This window comes from Zootoca vivipara, chromosome W, assembly GCF_963506605.1.
Source record: "Zootoca vivipara chromosome W, rZooViv1.1, whole genome shotgun sequence".
NCBI lineage: Eukaryota > Metazoa > Chordata > Lepidosauria > Squamata > Lacertidae > Zootoca > Zootoca vivipara.
Window position 1 is genome coordinate 5,544,257 of NC_083293.1, and position 21,751 is coordinate 5,566,007.

The following is a 21,751-nucleotide window of genomic DNA, read 5'->3' on the forward strand; positions in this document are numbered from 1 at the left end:
AATAAACCTTGCTGTTTGCTCCGGATCGTGGCTGGACTCCTTCCTTTTATACTCCGCAACGACCACAGGCCCTTGCCTGATGAATTTTGCCCTAACACCCAGGGACCCTACAATGTATATTTTAACAACAGGGAAACAACAGAGGGAGGGAAGTTTTTCTTTTATGAAACAAGTGCAGGCAAGTCCAGCAAGAGATGACGGCCCAAGTGTACTTCAGCAGCAGGGAAGGCCTCAAATGAAAGGCCTCCCCAGCGACACCACTTTTGAAGGAAGATGAGGAGGGTTATGGCACAGTGCAAATGTTCTTGGAGAGGGAATTCCAAACATAAAGGGTCAGCAAAGAACAGGAGGCCTTCCGGCCACTGAGGGTGGTGGAGATGAAGGGATGAAGGTCACTGGGGCCAGGTGTTCCAGAGAGTAGGGGAGATGGGGAGTTGAGGAGAGGCTTGTCTGCGGCTGCAAGGAGTGCGCAATCTCCACATGCAGAAGCAGTCCACTTCTGAAGACGAGGTGCCCAGCTTGTGGGTTTCCTAGAAGCATCTGTAGGCAGTGAGGTGTAGTGGCTGGAGTGTTGGATTAGGAGCTGGGAGACCAGGCTTCAAATCCCTGCTCAGCCATGAAAGTGGGTGGCCTTGGGCCAGTCACTGCCTCTCAGCGCAGCCTACCTCACAGGGCGGTTGTGCAAATTAAATGAGGAGGGGGAGAACTCCTTGGAGGAAAAGGTGGGATATAAATGTAATGAATAAACTGAACCCTTGGCTTCATCCAGCAAGGAGATTATGGGCGGACCAGGCCTACTGCACCTACTGCACTTTTGTACACCACAGGATAGGGAAACCCTGACCCTCCAGGTGGCGCTGGACAGTATCCCCCACCCCCAATAGGCCATCCTGACTGGGGCTGTTGGGAGTCCAGCAGCATCAAGAGGGACACAGGTTTCCCAGCTCTGATCTAAGAATTTCACTTACAAAAAAAAGAAGTTCAGCAGCAGCAGCAGCAGCAGTTTAGCATAAATATAGCTACTTGCCACTATAAAAATCCAGACAAGCATCAAAGAGCACATAATTCAACAGTAACATTTCAGAAATGGTTAGAAAGGAAGGGGTTTTTTTTGTTTATGTTTAAGTATCAAATCAGGTTCCCAGAAGGAGTCAGGATGGATGCCTATGATCATGTGCAGAATTTTCATTCAGCTGAGCAAGTACAAGTTTCCCCATCCCTGACCACTGGCCCTTCTGGCTGGGGCTGCTGGCTGCTGGACTCCAGCAGCATCTGGAGAGCACAGCCGACGCACCACTGGACTTCGGGGTTCTGAAAAATCCAGGATAAAGTGGAACCTTCATCCACATTCAGGTTCATTCGTCCACATTCATTCGTCCACTTCTTCTTCCGTAACATCTGTTGGCTTGAGGTGAGATAATCATTAACAAAAAGATGACTACGCACCCATCGGTTTTCAGGGCACGGTCATAGACGTAGTTAGAAGGGAAGAGGCAGATCTCGGGGTGCATCCTGTACTGAATGGTGAAGCGCAGGACTGGAAGCCTGTCAATGACTTTCTCCTGGAGCTGCCCATTCAACTGTCTGCTCAGCCGCTCCATCAGAGACTGCCCATAGCCGTAATCCTCAGCTTTCTGCCATGGTGGGAAAGAAGCAAGAGAGAGGAGGAGGAATGAGAGTTTCAGTGGGTGGGCCAGGCGTGGGCAGCAACTAAAGAACAAGAGGTTGCCATTTGAAATTGCTCCCTGCTCAAGAGTACAGTTAACAAAAACTACTCCAAATAGCCACAAAATTAAGGGTATAGAATACAATGGTCAGACTTAACCTCTCAACACATGCCACCAGATACTTGACACCATTTGAAAATTAATTCTGGACCCAATAAAACAGACAAACCCTTTTTATCTATACCCTACAAAATACTGAACAAATTAACATTGGGCAATATGATCCTGTAAAACAGTTGTGGGAATCTGATTTAGGCATTGAAATTGAAGAGATGGATTGGAATAACCTGCTGGCAAAAAAAAAAAAGGTGAATCACTCTCAACTCATATACTGTATGAGAGAATACATTTAAGCTATTACTGCACATAGATGGCATCCGACCCCACTAAAATGTTCATATAAATAAGACACAACACAGGAGAAGAAGTACAGTGCACACCAAGTTTAGGACTGTTAACCACTTTCAGGGAAGAACACCTTAATCTTTACTACAGATAACTGAACACTTCTTGTGGCAGCACGCCTTACGGTGACACAGAATTGGAAGAGCTTGGAACATTTACGTTTCTCACTGGAAACAAGTGAATGGACAATTGCCTTAGCTACTGAAAGAAAATTGACAAGAGAGCACAAGCAGTGAGCAGCACAAGAGCCGTAGATGACTTTATTGACATTTGGAATCCTTTCATTGAGTTTTCAAATGATAACCTGGCCAACTGGCACACACACACACACAGAAGTTGCTGAATTGGAACTCATTCCCAAGCTTAAAACCACGGGGCCGCCTGGGATGAACAAAGACATCGGATTCTTATCTCATTATGCATGATCAAGCTTTCTTTAGCGCCTCAGCCCTTGCTCCCCCCCCCCCGGACTAATTGCAGTCATCAGCAGTCGTTAACAGCCATCTACAGGTTTACCACTCCCATCAGCCCATCACCCATTCCCCCCCACCCCCACCACCCTCTGTATATATATAAGGGTCTGACACTTCCGTTTCAAGTGTATCTGAAGAAGTGTGCATGCACACGAAAGCTCATACCAAAATAAGAACTTAGTTGGTCTTTAAGGTGCTACTGAAGGATTTTTTTTTATTTTACACACACACACACACACGTGCTCTCATAACACAGAAGTGTGCCCGCTCCACCTTATCCCCAGGAGGCAGGACACTCAGCGCACGCAGCTCCCAACGGGGAGAACGAAGGCCTGACACCTACTAAAACTTTGGGTTTCCTGCCCTCCTTGCCGCCATATGCGGGGCGGAAAGAGAGTGTTGCTTATGAGGCGTCCTTCCCTCCTGAGGCACTTCTTTGTCCGTGAGGAGATGCTCTTTTTTAAAAAATAATGGTGACGATAATGATGGTGTGAGGCTGGTGTGTGTGTGTGTGTGTGTGTGTGTGTGTGAGAGAGAGAGAGAGAGAGAGAGAGAGAGAGAGAGAGAGAGAGAGAGAGAGAGAGAGAGAGAGAGAGATATGATACAGGTCAACTTCGTTATTAATTTGGGTAGACTGATGTGTCTAAATTTGGGTAGACTGATGTGTCTAACTTAAACTTTTTCCATGACCAATTCTAATTTAGACTATGACTATTCCCAATATAACCTCTCTTAAGAGTAAAAAGTCCTCTTTTCCTTCGTGGTGGGCTTCATTTTGTATTATATTATCACTGTCGTCATCGTTATCTTTGCATTCCAAATCACAGTCACTATGGTTGTCACAATCTTCCCCTTCGGTTTCGGTATCTTCATCCTCTGAGAAATCATATTCAGCAACCACCATCTGAAATTGGTGCTTTAACTCTTGTAGTTGTTTCTCATCTCGGCAGAGTCCTATCCTTAATTCCCACAGGGTTGTCAAAACAATCCGCTGGAACTCAGGGGAATACCTTTTTGTTGACATAGTTCAGTCCTGTCAAGGTCAGTACTTATCTTATGGGGTGGGAAATGGTCGCTGCTTGTTTTCCCAGCCTCATTTTAACAAACGAACTGGCTGCTTTTTCCAATTCTTAATACATAAAGATCCAGGTTGATTTTTAAAGAGCATATAACCATAAATTCTTAAAAAAACAACCCCAAAAAGCATCCCCGTCAAGAGTTCCCGAGAGCTGAAACCTTTCAGTTGATCGGTCCATAGATTTAGTAATCAAAGCTGCGGTGAAGCTGAAATAGCTGGTTTTGCGTAATTTGGTCACTTCTTCTATAAGATAAGATATCTTTATTGTCATTGTCCCCTTGCGGGAACAACGAAATTACTCGGTTGCTACATCCACTCTGATAAAGCATTCCGCATAATCCAAAATTACAAAAACCTAATTAAAAACAGTAAATATAATACAAAATAACAAGTCAAATAAGATGACTTCAAAGTCCAGGCTTTCCATTTAAGGCAAAATCGCTCTAGAGAAGAAACTGTTCCTGAGACGGCTCGTTCTTGCCTGCATTGTTCTATATCTCCGTCCCGATGGCAGGAGCTGAAAGAAATGGTGACCAGGGTGCGTTGGATCCCTTGATATGTCTAGCGCTTTTCTATGGCACCTGGTGGTGTAGATTTGTTCTAAGGTGGAGAGTGAGCAGCCAATAATGTTCTCTGCTGTTTTAATAATTCTACACAGCCCTGCTCTGTCCTGGGAAGTACAGCTTCCGTACCACACACATAAACCGTACGTGAGCACGCTCTGTATGGCACAGTGATAGAAGGCAAGCAGCAGCTTTTGTGGAAGATGGTTTTTCCTTAAAATTCTCAAAAAAATACAGTCTCTGCTGCGCCTTCTTCACCAGCCCCCTTGTATTAACACTCCAGGACAGATCCTCCTGTAACTCAATGCCTAGAAATCTAAACGTTGTTACCCTCTCCACACAAATTCCGTCAGTCAAAAGTGCCTGGACCTTGTTCCTCTGTCTCCTAAAGTCCACCACAAGCTCCTTTGTTTTCTTTGTATTTATGAGCAAGTTATTAACTCTGCACCACTCTGTCAGCCGCTCCACCTCATCTCTATAGTCTGTTTCACCCTCCTTATCAGAGATGAGCCCGATCACGGTTGTGTCATCTGCAAATTTGACAACCCTATTTCTAGGGTGGGCAGCGACACAATCATACGTATAAAGAGTATAAAGGAGCGGACTAAGCACGCATCCTTGTGGTGTTCCTGTGTTAGTCCTAAGCATGTTAGACATATAAGGGCCCAACCGGACCCTCTGGGAGCGATCTGAGAGAAAGTCCAGTATCCACCCACAGAGTGATAGCGGGAGCCCCAGATTTCCCAATTTAGTTACCAGACGTCGCGGTAGAATGGTATTGAATGCCGAGCTGAAATCTACAAAAAGCACTTCTTGACAAACCGCTGTCCAAAATCTGAATACCTGTGGGCAGGGTCACCACAGGTGGAAAACGGTTCCTTTTTTCAAATCCCCCCCACCTTTTTTTTGTAAGCTCATCTGTGTAGACGTAATGTGAAGCTTGGCTCTTAGATGGCTTTGGAAGTACAAGAGACAGTTTGTTAGAAAAGGAGAATAGGTTTCGATGAAACCTGTTCAGAGGCAGCCTGCCTTTTGAGTACCAGCTGCTTGGTAGGAGATATCCTGTTGGGCCCGTATCCTGCCTCTGGGCTTCTCATGGGCGTAGGCAGGGGGGGCAGGAGGGGGCAGCTGCCCCCCCCCTAGAAGCAAAAAAATTAATGTATTTTACAGACCATAACCAGCACTTTTCCCCTCCAAAAACTGAAGTGGAAAAGGCTTTGTTGCTTTAGCAAGAGCAGCTAAGTCTCCGCTTGCTGGGGGGGGGGGGACACAGCAGTAACAAAAACACATCAAATAAATAAAGCAAAGTGGCTACCAGTAGTTAAGCAGTTAAGACAATGGAGCATATATCCCCAGGCAAGATTTGATAGCTGACCATTTCACCCTATTGTTCTTAAGTGGGACTTGTTAATGAGCATTCAGGAGCATTAAGAGTTCTATTGGCGATTTAATGAGGGTGCAGACTCAGAGGATTCAATTTGACTAAGGTGGCTCTGCAAGGCTAAAAGGAAGTGAATAAGAAAGGGGGGGCTGTAGCTTTGACAGACACAGTGATGTTTATAAAAAGCATTGGTGTTCCAGTCTGCCCCTCCTCCTGCATCTGTATACTGTAAATCAGGGGTGGCCACCTCCCAAGAGACTCTGATCTACTCAGAGTTTAAAACTGGGGGTGATCTACCCCCTTTTGGGGGGTTCAGGTCAAAGCTGTTGAGTTTTTTTTAAAGGAAGGGAAGCCCTGTTTTGGGGGGTTTAGGTCAAACTTGTTGAGCTTCTTTTAGGAGGGAGGGAGGCCCATTTTTGTTTAGGGCTTCAGGTCATAGTTCAATTTTTTTGAGGGAGGAGGAAAATTTTGGGTGAGCTTTTTTTAGGGGTGCCAGTGACCTACCAGTGATCTACCACAGACATCCAGTGATCTACTGGTAGATCACAATCTACCTGTTGGACGTGCCTGCTGTAAATCAAGCAGAGAGAAAGCTGCTTACAAGGCTCCTGTACATGCAGAGTTCCAGCATCACAGCGTCACCCAGAGGCACCCACAAATATGAGTTATCCCTCTCTCTATTTCTTCCTTCCTTCCCTCCCTCTTCCATCCTTAATAAAATACGGGGGGGGGGGCAGATAAGCCCCACATAGAAAGCCCATCAACATGGGGGGATGACTCTTTCAAATACGGTATTTACCAGTAATTGGGGGAGGGAGAGGCACCTAGGCCTCTAGGAGTTGGCTGCTATGCCTAGGAGTAGGACAATTCAAGAAAGCAGAACGATGCATATGGTATGGTAATATATCAATAGAATCGTAGAATTGTAGTCGGAAGGGACCACAAGGGTCATCTAGTCCAACCCGCTGCAATGCAGGATTTTTTTCCTAAGGTGGGGCTTGAACCATGGTTGAAATATTATGCTGATATGCAGCAACGCCTCGGAGCTGTCGTAGCTGCGGCCATGCCTTGCCCCGCCCTCGCCCGCCCTTCCACCCCCTCTCGCCTGCCTGACCCTCCTGTCCTCTTGCTGCAGAGTTCCAGCATCACAGCGTCATGAAGAGACACCCACAAATATGAGTTATCTCTCTATTTCTTCCTTCCTTCCCTCCCTCTTCCATCCTTAATAAAATACGGGGGGGCAGATAAGCCCCACATAGAAAGCCCATCAACATGGGGGGATGACTCTTTCAAATACGGTATTTACCAGTAATTGGGGGGGGGGCACCTAGGCCTCTAGGAGTTGGATGCTATGCCTAGGAGTAGGACAATTCAAGAAAGAAGAATGATGCATATGCTATGGTAATATATCAATAGAATCATAGAATTGTAGTCGGAAGGGACCACAAGGGTCATCTAGTCCAACCCCCTGCAATGCAGGATTTTTTTCCTAAGGTGGGGCTTGAACCATGGTTGAAATATTATGCTGATATGCAGCAATGCCTCGGAGCCGTCGTGGCTGCGGCCGTGTCTTGCCTCGCCCTCGCCCGCCCTGCCACCCCCTCTCGCCTGCCCGACCGTCCCGTCCTCTCCAGCCAAGCAGGGTAGCCGCCAACGCTACCAGCCCCAGAAGCACGAGGTGGCCGCTGCTGCCACCGCCACGATGTCATCAGGCCCGTTGGCCCTTTAGCCCCGCCCACTTTGTGGCCCCTCCCCTTCTGTGCCTTGGCCCCGCCCCTGAACGACCATGGCTTGCCCCCCCCTAGTTTTGATCCTGGCTACGCCCTTGGGGCTTCTGGCTGTCCAGCATGGGAAATGGGCTATTGGAGTAGATGGGCCTTTGGTCTGATGCAGCTGCAGCGTTCTTCATCATAGGCTGCATGCTTTTATCTATCGTGTGTGTGTGCGTGTATCGCATTGCCTCCCTCACCTCTCCCAGTCTGGAACAACATTTCCCACCCCCTGCTAACCTAAAAAAGACTTGAAACACTCCCTGCTCTTAAATCCTTGCTATACTGTCAGTGTGAAACGCTTTGACAAATGCTGTAAATGAGAGGTGCCCTGCCAGCATAATTTTTATTTATTGGTATTTTGAAATTGGCATTGATTTAAATATTAGTTACTTATTAAAAATGAAGATTCCAGGGGTACGGGAGAGCTACCCTGATGCTTGCCTCCAAATCTGTATTTCTCGTGCATTTGAAGAGGGCGTGGAAAGGTGGTTGTTTTCCTGAGAATTGCATATTTTTTTGCCTCACTCTCTCCAACCTTTCGTCTTCACGAGTAAATCGATAACGAAATGAACCACAGGTCCTCCTTCGTGCCTTGTTGACTCTTGTGGGTGTCATACTTGCTCCATTAAGCAGCAGAGGAAAAAATAATTTCCCCAATTAGCATGCATGCTAATTAATTTCAGGGACACCCCCCCCCACACATTTCCCAAAGCACGCTGCCTTCAAAACTAAAGCTTTTAAAAAATAAAAAAAATCCTTCAGTAGCACCTTAAAGACAAACTAAGTTTTTATTTTGGTATGAGCTTTCGTGTGCATGCATACACTGGAAACAGAAGTGTCAGACCCTTATATATATTCAGAGGGTGGGGGGGGGTTGATGGGAATGGGTGATGGGCTGGTGGGAGTGGTAAACCTGTAGATGGCTGTTAACGACTGCTGATGGCTGCAATTGGTCCTGCGGGGAAAAAGCAAGGGCTGAGGCGCTAAAGAAAGCTTGATCATGCACAATGAGATAAGAATCTGATGTCTTTATTTATCCCAGGTGGCTCCATGGTTTTAAACTTGGTAATGAGTTCCAATTCAGCAACTTCTCTTTCCAGTCTGTTCCTGAAATTTCTCTGTAATAAATTATGGCGCCACCTGGGATGAATAAAGACATCGGATTCTTATCTCATTATGCATGATCAAGCTTTCTTTAGCGCCTCAGCCCTTGCTTCCCCCCCATAGCTGCCAAGTTTTCCCTTTTCTCACGAGGAAGCCTATTCAGCATAAGGGAATTTCCCTTTAAAAAAGGGATAACTTGGCAGCTATACCCCCCCCCCGGACTAATTGCAGTCATCAGCAGTCATTAACAGCCATCTACAGGTTTACCACTCCCATCAGCCCATCACCCATTCCCACCCACCCCCACCACCCTCTGTGTATGTGTGTGTATATATATATATATATATATATATATATATATATATATATATATGTCTGACACTTCTGTTTCAAGTGTATCTGAAGAAGTGTGCATGCACACGAAAGCTCATACCAAAATAAAAACTTAGTTTTTTTTAAGGTGCAACTGAAGGATTTTTTTTTAATTTTGCTTCGACTCAGACCAACACGGCTACCTACCTGTAACTAGAGCTTTTAAAAAAGGCATTCTTGGAAATAATCCGGAGACATGTTTGCATCCTTCCCCCCAACCTCCCATCTTTGCGCACAAAACTCCCATAGTAAAGGGGGGGGGGATAACCCGTAAATAGCCAGGGGGTGTTTTTTTCATGCAAACTTCTTTTAAAATGTTGTCGCTCCAGTGGTGAACATGCTTCTCTGCAAAAAGGGGTGGCAGTGGAAATGAAGGTGTTCTGTGTTGCTGGAAACGGCCTCTGCATTCACCCTGGGAAAACGGTTGCATCCTGAGTCTGGCACCTGTTGCAATACACCTCTGAGAGTGTTCCAGTCAGTCTTGGGGGCACAGGCTTGTTTGTCCCAGGGGTGGACGCACGATTTGAAGCAGGTGTTGGGCGGGGGGGAAGTGGAGGGCAGCAAGCTTGCATCAGCTTAACGGTCACCCAGGATTAAGTAGCTGCACCAGCGAGGGAAGTTTCAATTGCCAAGCCAGTGAACTGGGGCAACTGGGGTTGGCTTCCCCCCCCCTCTAAAACCTGGTTGGGGCTCTGGGGTGTAATAGAGGAGAGAAGCTGAAATGCCATTGCTCTGATGGCGAGCGGTTAACTTTTGTTCCTTAAGTTGTATGCTTCTGTGCATGTCTTTCTGCGATAATTTATTTTGGTCTATTCCATCTTCAGGCACCCAGCTTCACTGGATATCCATAATACCGGAAATCAGGGGGCGTCCAGTGAAGCTCTGGTTGGCCACTGTGCGAACAGGAACGCTGGACTAGATGGGCTCCTTCTTATGTTCTGTGTCCTCACAACGGCCCAGTTGAGTTGGCCCAACTTCACTTGGTGAGCTTATGGTTGGGGTGGCAGTGGGGGGCTTGAATGTGGGCCTCCCCAGTACAGCCTTCTCCAAATGGGTGCCTTCCAGGTGTTTCGGATTGCGACAGGTTGGCAGAATCTGCCCAGGAACAGCCAATGGCAATTCTATACATTTTTGGATGTTAGTAGGGGGATTGGCACTGGTTTTACTGGCTAAAAGGAATGGTGCCAACCCAGTACCAAATTTTGATGACTGTATTTAAATCCTTCCCAACATAGTCCAAAAACATGCCCCAAAAGCAGGAGGGTCTAACTGAGTTACCTGAGGGTCAAGCTGAATGAGTTACATAAGTGTCAAGCCGATTGGTGCGAGTAATCTCGCACCTTTTAGCTTCAAGTCAAAGGAAGGAATGTATTTGGGGCCCAAAGGGCCCCAATTAAGGTGATAGTGTAAATCCCTATAAATCCTAGAATATGCTTATAATAGTGAATTATGGTAACCTGTTGCTTTAGAGAAACTGATGATTCAGCAAGAAGCCGTCCCTACTGGGAAAGAAGGTCAGCTAATACGTAAATCACAAAGAAGCAATTCATGAACTAGAACATAAATTGTTCCATCCACACGTGACACAGGTTCCCATAAATGCAAACTAACAATATGTAACAGATCATGGTAAGAATAAAAGTTTAGTTAGCAACGCTTATTGCGCATGCGTATTAGAATAGGTAATGACATACGTATTAAATATGAAATGAGGTGATGAATATTAAATATTAAATGATGTAATGCTTTATGTGATTGGTTAAATCAAAATCCTTTGTCTGAAATGTTATAAATTCCTGCCCGACCTTTGGGCGGGGTTCCGGTTTACCGAAATGATTCGACTGTAACCTTATTGCTTTGCAATAAACATAATGGACTCCTAACTCCTCTTGTCTCTGAGTTTTATTGGCTAACTCAGAAGATAAGCCATTTTTGGCTTACAACAACGCCTCCCCTAGCCAGCATAGCCAGCGGTCAGGGAGGATGGGAGCTGTGTGGTCCAGTGACCAATGTTAGCTTTGCTTTTTTTTCTATTAAAAATAAATTTTATTAGTTTCCATTTAAAAGATCACAGCAAACCACAACATTACAAAAGCAAAAATCATGGCATTTATCTATCCCAAATGAATCCAAAGAGAGAGAGAGAGAGAGAGAGAGAGAGAGAGAGAGAATACACAATCACAAAGAAAGAATACAAACAAACCAAAAACATATGCCTCATATCAGATGGGCGCAGAAAAAAAGAAAGGAGAAAAAGAAGAAAAAAGTATAAGATAAACGGAAAAAGAAAGAAAAAAGGAAATTAAGATTTGACTTCCAGTTTACCTCTCTGTAACTCATAAAATTAAGTTCTATTTCATGGCACGGTTCTTAATTTATTTACATCATTATTCCTCAAATATTCCATTTCGGGCTCAGGTACGATCTGCTGGTTGGCTTAATTATTTAATTTGTTTCTAAATATTCGTAAAATATCCTCCATTCCTTTTTAATTTTTTGTCTCGTCCGTCCTCTAATTCTTCCTGTGAATTTTCGCTAGCTGTGCCTATTCTTTCATTAATAATTGCCACTCAAGTTTGCTGGGTATGTTGTTGCTTTTCCAATTTCTCACTAACAGAATTCTTGCCGCTGCTATTCCGTACATCGTCAGCGTTCTGTTAGTGCTTTTAACATTCTCGGGAATTATGTTCAACAAAAAAAAGCTCTGGTTTCTTTTTAAATGTTGTCTTTGTCATTCTCTTAAGTTCCTCGTAGATCACGCTCCAATACTTATTTATCTTGGAACATTTCCACCACATATGTATTTGTGTACCTGTTTCTGTTCCACACCTCCAGCATTTATCTGATTGATTGACCAACGTTGGCTTTCCATGTGCTCATCAACGCAGTTACTGCTGGCTTCCTCCATCCCATGATTTATTTATTTTTCAAAAAGACAACCCTGCACCAAATCCAACTCTGCAATGAAAAAAGCTGAATTCTGGAACCTTGTAAATCGGGCAAATGTGCATACAGTGGTACCTCTGGTTAAGAACTTAATTTGTTCTCGAGGTCCGTTCTTAACCTGAAACTGTTCTTAACCTGAGGTACCACTTTGTAGCTAATAGGGCCTCCTGCTGCCGCCGCGCTGCCAAAGCACAATTTCTGTTCTCATCCTGAAGCAAGGTTCTTAACCCGAGGTACTATTTCTGGGTTAGCAAAGTCTGTAACCTGAAGCGTCTGTAACCTGAAGCATTTGTAACCCAAGGTACCACTATGCTGAATCTTCCACCCTGCACCCCTGTATTTCTCCCAGTGTGATGCAGCAGCTCAAAAAGCCAATGCAATTCTGGGCTGCATCAAGAGGAGTATAGCATCTAGATCAAGGGAAGTAATAGTACCACTGTATTCTGCTCTGGTCAGACCTCACCTGGAGTACTGTGTCCAGTTCTGGGCACCACAGTTCAAGAAGGATACTGACAAGCTGGAATGTGTCCAGAGGAGGGCAACCAAAATGGTCAAAGGCCTGGAAACGATGCCTTATGAGGAACGGCTTAGGGAGCTGGGTATGTTTAGCCCAGAGAAGAGAAGGTTAAGGGGTGATATGATAGCCATGTTCAAATATATGAAAGGATGTCATATGGAGGAGGGGGAAAGGTTGTTTTCTGCTGCTCCAGAGAAGCGGACACAGAGCAATGGATTCAAACTTCAAGAAAGAAGATTCCACCTCAACATTAGGAAGAACTTCCTGACAGTAAGAGCTGTTCAGCAGTGGAATTTGCTACCAAGGAGTGTGGTGGAGTCTCCTTCTTTGGAGGTCTTTAAGCAGAGGCTTGACAGGCATATGTCAAGAATGCTTTGATGGTGTTTCCTGCTTGGCAGGGGGTTGGACTGGATGGCCCTTGTGGTCTCTTCCAACTCTATGATTCTATGATTCTATGGACTGGATGGCCCTTGTGGTCTCTTCCAACTCTATGATTCTATGATTCTACTAGCAGACCCGGCCACGCGTTGCTGTCAGCCGTATGTCAAGAATGCTTTGATGGTGTTTCCTGCTCGGCAGGGGGTTGGACTGGATGGCCCTTGTGGTCTCTTCCAACTCTATGATTCTATGATTCTATGGACTGGATGACCCTTGTGGTCTCTTCCAACTCTATGATTCTATGATTCTATGGACTGGATGACCCTTGTGGTCTCTTCCAACTCTACGATTCTATGATTCTAAGACATTCTAAGCACAGAACGTCCATTCCTGGCCTGACCGCACTGGCTGCCAATTAGTTTCTGGGCCCAAAGTCAAAGTGCTGGTTTGGACCCACAAAGCCTTATGTGGCTCAGGACTGCCTCTCCCCATATGACCAACCCAGGCTCTGCAATACCTGATCCGTGGGAGGCCTGGAGGGCAGCAACAATCCGTGGCGGTTCCCTTCTTGTGGAATGCTCTCCCCAGGGAGGCTCCCTTGGAGCGGTCACTACATATATTTAGGTGCCAGATAGAAACATTTATTTTTCTCCAGACCCATTGGCTTCTAATTATCTGTGGCCTCCTTCGGTGGGTGGGATGTTTTAAAAACCTGCCTTTTAAAAATAGCCTTTTCCATTTTTCTTCATTATTATACCGCAGTGTTTCTCAACCAGTGTGCCTCCAGATGTTTTGGGACTACAACTCCCATCATCCCTAGCTAGCAAGACCAGCGGTCAGGAATGATGGGAGTTGTAGTCCCAAAACATCTGGAGGCACACTGGTTGAGAAACACTGTTATTCCGGTTTGAATGCATGTGCATTGTTTCTTTTGTAAGTTGCCTCAAGTTTTGGTTTTGTTTTTTTAAATAAAAAAGTGACCAATACCCTTAAATAGCAACATGATCGGAGATTGGAGTGCATGAATCAGGGTGGATTTGATTTAAATCAAACTGATTTAAATCACGATTTAAATCACGATTTAAATCACTAGGCAGCAAGGCTTGATTTAAATCATAGTTTTCTACATCAAGACTAATTCTTGCTGGTATAGCTTTAATATGCAAGTAGATGAAGATTTTTAGAATAACCACTTTTCATATTAGTTTTTTTATCCCCAGTTTAAGGGGTTAATCATTCATACTGTATTTGGACAACTTTACTGTTGTACTTAGGAAGGAGAAAAATAATCATTACCTTAATAATATTCGCAGAGTTGTAGCAGCGTAGCAAAAACTCCTTGCCTTGCACGCTTCCTTCGCGAAAGCCAAGCCTGGTTTTCTAAATGTCCTTCTGAAGTTTAGATAACAGTTCAAACGCAGCTTGTAGCAGCGGAAACTTTCCAGCTTTCAGTGCTCGTGAAATAAATCACTTTCACTCCCTTGTTCATTAAAACAAATAAGATTTATTTAAATTTAAAACAGCTTCACCCAGGAGTATTTAACTCCATGATGCTGCAGCTCCGACAAACAGCATAGCAACAGACAGATTGCTTAAAGACAATCCCATATATCAGAAAGTTTACAACAGTACACAGACGGTTCCTGTTCCTGTTTACATGCCACATCACCAGTACTTCCTGTTATATGAGATCAACAGGCCCCACGTGATACAGGACGACTGCTGAGCTATTACCCCTCAGCTCACACCCCCTCTCGTCCTGCATCACAGGGGTAGCGTAAAGACTTCCTTACGCAAAACACAAACCTTTGCAGAATCCATTACGTCTCCGGAAACCCAAAGATTTGGTGAACCCAACTGCCAGGCTCCCCTGGCTCGGGCAACTCCTCAGTTTTGCCAATCCTGTGTGGACGCCTTGATAAACGTTCCGAAAACGAATGTCAGCGCGTTTGGCACTGGTTATAACGTAACCAGTCTCAGTAAGCATCAAACAGAGCCGGTTGTCCTCCCAAACCGTGATGGGTTGGCAACACTCCCCGTTGACCTTCTGGACCAAACATTGGCAAATCTGAATCGCTCCACAGACTCCTGAAAGAGCGTCATACTCAGTCTCCGCAGAGAAAAGAGTAATAAAACTTTGACGCTTGGAATAGCGTTCCATCAGAGCATCATCATACTTCACACCTATCTCAGTTGCTGACTTCCTGCCCTGCAACTTGGCCCAGTTGCTGCCAGACCAGCACGTGTCCTGTGCTGTACTCATAACTGGCTGCCTAAAACACAACTCCTTAGTATCTCCCAGATACCTAAGAACTTTCTTTATGCCATTCTGGGCATGCACACTGGGCTGTGCATCCTCTTGGCTAAGCCTCTTCACAGCAAACATACCAACTGGTTTACTCCACTGAGAAAAACTCAACAAACTCCTTAGAGTTGATTGGAACACCACGGGGCTCTGGGACCCAGAGTGTTCCCCGGACTGACTATCCTCAACAAAACAAATCTCTAAGGGTGTTCTGATACTAGCACTATCAGCCTTCTTGAACTTTGCAACCAACTGTTCAATCTTACCTTCCTGCCTCAGCAAGAAACTGTAATCCACAGACCTGTCAATCCTGACACCTAGGTAAACCCTCACGGGACCTAATTCTTTGAGCTTAAAATACCTGTCAAGCTCCTGTGCAAACCATTGCACCTGTGCCTCTGTATTTGCAATGCATCTGATGCTATCTACAAAACAGAACACAAGAATTTGCTTCTGGCTTGACCCTGCCAGATAAAGACAACTATTAGTAAATTTCTCTTGAAAACCTATACCTTCCAAAACTTCATCCAAACTCATGGTTGACTGCTTCAAACCATAAATGGGTATATGTAACTTCAAGACATCATCAGGCTTATTGATCTCAAACCCTTGTGGAGATAGCGTGTACAGCATATCCTCCAACGGTGAATTCAGACAAGCATCACTGATGTTAAAAACAAAACTTTCCTGAGCAGCTGTAGATAACAAAGATCCTAGCGCTTCAGGTGCTGTGGGTGCAAAACTCTCAGAATGCAACTCCTCCAGCTTTGAGACATCTCTGGCTACAAACCTAGCCCTATACTGAGATTCTCCAGTTGCCGTGGTTTTAAACCTAAACACCACGCGACTGTGTACAGCACGCTGGCCCTCGGGCCGCGCCACTGTGAAAAACACCTTCCGTGCTTCCATGGAGTCTAACCCCATCTGCATTGCCTTGTACCACTTCCTGGTCACCTCCTCAGGCAATTGATGAACTTCCTCGAAGCTTTCTGGCTCACACTGATCCATACAAGTCCACAGACTAGTGGCTGTATATCTGTCAGTAGATATCCTTTTCGTGGCCCTCTCTGACCTGCTCAACATAGCATTCGCATCCTCATCTGACCACGTCACGATGAAACCTGCTTGAGTACCAATTACCTCAGGAAATGCATAGCGCGAACTACTGCGCGTGCTGTTAGCTCCTGAATCTTGGCGCGGGAACAACCTGTCCCTATTGACCTGTCTACCAGTGCTTGGCACTGGAGGTGTGAGAGTGTTCCTAGGCTCTTGCTTTGGAACTCCTCCCCGCTGTGCATTATTCTGGGCAGCGCTGAGCATCCAGCTCGCGTTTCCAGCGATAACTGTCGCAACAGTCCCTGGATCCGGTCCCTCAACTGAACCACTGTCCCTAACTCTACCTTGCACAACTGTACCTGTGGATGGAGTACTGGCTGGTTCACAACCAGACACAGCCTGTCCATCAACACTAGAACCTGCCAAACCTGTAAGCACATCAGGACTGTAGTGGATAGGTATCCACACCTGTGCCTCACAGAACTCAATGCTATTGCTGAGTATCACCCGTGACTCAACATTTCCTGGGCGCACGAACTTCCAAAACGTGGAACAAAGTTTGTATCCCACAAAAAATACCTTTCGGGACCTGGGACCGTCTTCAGATTGCATCACAAAGACTCCCCATTCAAACAACCTCAAGGAAACCTTGGGTTCCTCGCTACACAGCGACAAATAGGATTCACACCCTACCGTTGAATTGCATGGCCAGAACTTCCTCAGAAAACTGGCAACAAAGACTATAGCTGACAACGTCTTTCCAAGAATCGTATCCTGTCCAGCTACTGCACAGCCTTGTAGCCCCCTTGGAGCTGACAATCTGTGCTTGCTTCCTTTCTGTGGAAAGAAACCTTGCAGTGTGCCCTCAGCACAAACTGATCCATGATCGGCCTGAAAACAAAACACCTTACAGGCAAACTTTGGCTTCACAGCTTGAACCCACTCACTAACCAAGCCTAACTCCTCCCCTGTACTCATGAGAGGTATGGTGAAGCTCATTCTGGTGTGGCCATCTGACAGAAACATTTGGGTTCCGCCCATACGGAGCGCTTCCCTTGGTTTGCAGGAATCCATTTGAGTCAGCATAGGTGCCTGACTAGAAACATTGGCAGACCTGGAACCTTCACATAATGTAACTTTGGCTTGTTGACAAACAGTGCAACCAAGAACCTCAGAGCATGTCAACAAGTTGCCCATCTCTGGTTGTGTATCTGTACCTGTACCTGGTACCTTCTGCACTTCACTTACGTGCGCACAACCTTGTTGCCACAAGTGGGCGCAATTGTGGTGTGGACTAATGTTGGCACTCTGAACCTCAGCCGTGCCTGAGATGATTTTACCTGTCACAAGGATAAAAAACTCATTCCCATTGCATTTCACACACATCAACAATCCACCCTCCATTGAGCACATTGAGCACATAGCATCCTCAGAATGTACATTGCAACTATCTTTCAACAAAGACAAGACAGATGACAAATTACATTTCATCAATGGCAAATCAAATACATCAATATTAGCAATATTAGCATGTACAGAGTCAGACTTAATGCCATTTATAAAACTTAGTCCTCTTCCAGGGAAAAAGTTCTTGCAGCTCAGGACTTCACCACCAGGAGTCTGGAGTCCAGAGTCTCCTAGCCAGCGTTGCTTAGCAACTGGCACATCACTGGCCTCATCTCTTGCAGCAACAAGTGACTCACCTGCTGACCGATTGTCAACACACAAACATCTCAAACTGGTGGTCCTTTTGCCATTCACAGGCTCCTCCAGAGAACACGTTATCTGGTGGTGGCCCAGCTGGCGACCTTGGCCTGTATCTTCTTCAAGATGACGTAGGATGGAACAATGCCCCTGCTCATCAACAATGGAATCTTCCAGGACTTTGCACACGGGCCCCATTGCATTCCTGGGAACTGAGCAGCCTTGCACAGTGTAAATTTCCATGCCTTGGTCAAAACAGCCCTCGCAAGTAGCCTTGCCTTCAGCCGTGGCAAAACAGCCCTTTGCATCACAGGAAAGCCCCAAAACAGCAACAAGCAACTGGGTGACACCCTGGACATTTTCAGCCTCATTGGCTCTGCGTTGTGCCAAAACAACCCCCACCTTTGGGGTTGTGCATGCAGGGATCGGCCGTGGATCCTGGCTGACTGCCAAGTCTCCATTTGGGATCGTAGCAAACTTGCTTTCATTCCCATTTGTCCACCTTTCAGCAAAGCCTCTCAAAGCATTTGCTTCCTTTCTGCCCACAGCAGACCAGCCCCCTCTTGTCTCCCTTTCTCCCTCTTCCCTGGGAGTGGGCGTGACCACAGCATTCCATGCTGCGCCACGGGAATTTAGCAGGAGTGCTGGGGTGGCATGCCCTCTGGCAACGATGTGCAAATAGGGCAAATGAAAACCTTTGAAGCTTGTGCTGCTATCATTAAGCAAACACTCCTCCTTCTGGGCTGTCAGCTTACTCACGTTTCCCAACGATTCCTTCAGCTCAGCCTCCGGAAGAGAAGATTTACGGGTTGCCAGCGAGATATGCCAGCTGTGCCGGCACGATCTCCAAGCTGGAAGTTTTACGGCTTTCAAAACAGCAGCAACTTTTCCACAGCTCTTCTTTCCCATGGCACTTGAAAGCTGAATTTATTGCCTCCATAACCTATTCGCAGAGTTGTAGCAGCGTAGCAAAAACTCCTTGCCTTGCACGCTTCCTTCGCGAAAGCCAAGCCTGGTTTTCTAAACGTCCTTCTGAAGTTTAGATAACAGTTCAAACGCAGCTTGTAGCAGCGGAAACTTTCCAGCTTTCAGTGCTCGTGAAATAAATCACTTTCACTCCCTTGTTCATTAAAACAAATAAGATTTATTTAAATTTAAAACAGCTTCACCCAGGAGTATTTAACTCCATGATGCTGCAGCTCCGACAAACAGCATAGCAACAGACAGATTGCTTACAGACAATCCCATATATCAGAAAGTTTACAACAGTACACAGACGGTTCCTGTTCCTGTTTACATGCCACATCACCAGTACTTCCTGTTATATGAGATCAACAGGCCCCACGTGATACAGGACGACTGCTGAGCTATTACCCCTCAGCTCACGAATAATAACCATTTAAATAGATTTATTCAACTGAAACAATAACATTACAGCATATGTTATTTGCTTCAACAAACATCCATGTTTGTTAACTAATTTGGCTAAACAAAAACAAAATATATATATTTTAAGAAACCTAGACTGTCAGCCCAGCCTACACATGAAAAACTTAAATACTGTCCACTCCAAACAATCAGAAAAATATTGTTTCTATTCTATTCACTGAACTTCTTGAAACTTAGCACTGAAGGGCTTGATTCTGTATTCATAGGTTTGTAGAACAATAGGATTAAGGTCTTTTTCTCAACTCTGTTCATGTTATAACATTTTTGCTGTGAAGAAGAGGCATGCGATCTCTGTTGAGTCAAATTCAGTTTTGAGAACTGCCAAAGTAAACCAAGCATCTGTGATAATATCTTGCAGGCAGAGAAACTGCCCAATAATCTTACAAAAACCTCTGGAAGAGCATGACATTGTGGATTAATGGATTAATGGCATTTATTTACCCCCAAAATTAAACATATACAACCTTATTCTACATAATTAAAAAACTAATCTTTATTTCATGATGGAATAACCTTTGGATGGTAATATATTTGCCTCAAAAAGCATTTTTTTAAAAAAATATCCAATTTAAATCAAAAAAGTCCGATTTAAATAAAAAAATCTGATTTTTTTATTTATTTTTTTTAAAAAATCATTGATTTTTATCCACCCTGGCATGAATGACAGCTGAAAAATTGTGCAGGAAAACCGTGGGGTTTACTCCATTGTTGCATCCTTTGTCAGGCAGTGCTGTGCATGTCTACTCAGAAGTAAGGCCTCTTTAGCTCAATGGAAAGTGTGTGCATTCTTACAGGCGCTTCCTAAGAGAAAAGTTCCATTGCATTCAGCACAACATGCTCCGTAGTGCAGCTTTTTTCTAACAAGGTTTCTGCAGGCTTCCTGAGACTGATTCTCGTACTTGGTACTCGTATGTTTTGGCTCTTGAACGTCGAACACCCGGAAGTAAGTGTTCCAGTTTAGGAACGTTTTTTGGGCAGCCAAACATCCAATGGGGCTCTGCCTTGATTGCAGGAAGCTCTTGCAGCCAATTGGAAGCCACACCTTAGTTTTTGAACCGTTTTGGGAGTCGAACGGACTTCCAGAACGGAATCCGTTCGAGTACCAAGGTACACCTGTAGCTGTGCATGGGCTTCGCAGCCTTTGCAAAATAAGATAGGTAAAGGTAAAGGGACCCCTGACCATTAGGTCCAGTCGTGACCGACTCTGGGGTTGCGGCGCTCATCTTGCTTTACTGGCCGAGTGAGCCGGTGTACCTTCCAGGTCATGTGGCCAGTTGCCGACGTGGGGATTCAGAGCACAGTCCAACAATGGCTGCGTTCCTTCATCTCAGGTCGGGGACAGAGGGTGGCGCTAGGGAGGGAGTTGTCGCCGCGGCACCCCTTGGTGTGTGGAGTCCCGCAAGGCGCAATCCTTTCCCCAATGCTTTTTAATATCTTTATGCGCCCCCTTGCCCAGATTGTCCGGAGTTTTGGGCTGGGTTGTCATCAATATGCTGATGACACCCAGATCTATCTGTTGATGGACGGCTGCCCTGCCTCGGCCCCGGACACACTGACCAAGTGCTTGGAAGCTGTGGCTGGATGGCTACGTGGGAGCCGACTGAAGCTAAATCCTTCGAAGACAGAGGTCCTCTGGCTAGGTCGGGGCGACATGGGGTTGGGGGGCCAACTCCCATCTTTTGCAGGGGCTCAATTGGTACCAGCGCCTTCTGTCAAGAGTTTGGGTGTAACCTTTGACGCCTCCCTTTCCATGGAGGCGCAGGTTGCATCCACAGCAAAGGTGGCATTTTTCCATCTCCGCCGCATCAAGCAGTTGGTCCCTTACCTCTCTCGCCCCGATCTGGCCACAGTGATCCATGCGACGATCACCTCCAGGCTTGACTATTGTAACTCGCTCTACGCAGGGTTGCCCTTAAAGCTGACCCAGAAACTCCAGCGGGTGCAGAATGCCGTGGCGAGGCTCCTTACAGGGTCCCGGCCGCGGGATCACATTCATCCAGTGCTTTACCAGCTGCACTGGCTCCCGGTGGAGTACAGGATCAGGTTTAAGGTGCTGGTTTTGACCTTTAAAGCCCTATGCGGCTTGGGACCCTCGTACCTACGGGACCGCCTCTCCTGGTATGCCCCGCGGAGGACCTTAAGGTCCACAAACCACAATATTCTGGAGATCCCGAGTCATAAGATGGCTAGATTGGCCTCTACTAGAGCCAGGGCCTTTTCAGTACTGGCCCCAACCTGGTGGAACGCTCTTTCCCAGGAGACCAGGGCCCTGCGGGATTTGTCATCTTTCCGCAGGGCCTGCAAGACAGAGCTGTTCCGCCTGGCCTTTGGGTTAGACTCAGCCTGACCCCTGTGTTTTTCCTCCCTCGTGGCTTGGATTTATGGCCTACTTGAAATGAGGCTGCACTTTAAATTTTAATACTGTATTTTAATCTGTATTTTAATTAATTGTTTTTATGTTTTATTGTGGTTCTGTTGGTGTCAGCCGCCCTGAGCCCGGTTTTTGACTGGGGAGGGCGGG

The 21,751-nt window shown here is 45.8% G+C and overlaps 1 protein-coding gene across 1 annotated transcript; it reads right to left on the bottom strand.

Annotated features, from left to right (window-relative positions):
* Positions 1–283: 283 nt before the first annotated feature.
* Positions 284–19,161, bottom strand: LOC132591441 (uncharacterized). The gene is made up of 2 exons (XM_060270039.1): positions 14,013–19,161; positions 284–1,634 (listed from the first exon to the last, which is right to left on the bottom strand). Exon 1 carries the CDS (start codon positions 18,688–18,690, stop codon positions 14,506–14,508), a length of 4,185 nt encoding a protein of 1,394 aa, XP_060126022.1. The 5' UTR covers positions 18,691–19,161; the 3' UTR covers positions 284–1,634; positions 14,013–14,505.
* Between the last annotated feature and the right edge of the window lie 2,590 nt (positions 19,162–21,751).

What these genes read in the sequence shown, in the direction of transcription:
- LOC132591441 (XM_060270039.1), bottom strand. Translation starts at nt 18,690, where the DNA reads ATGGGAAAGAAGAGCTGTGGAAAAGTTGCTGCTGTTTTGAAAGCCGTA.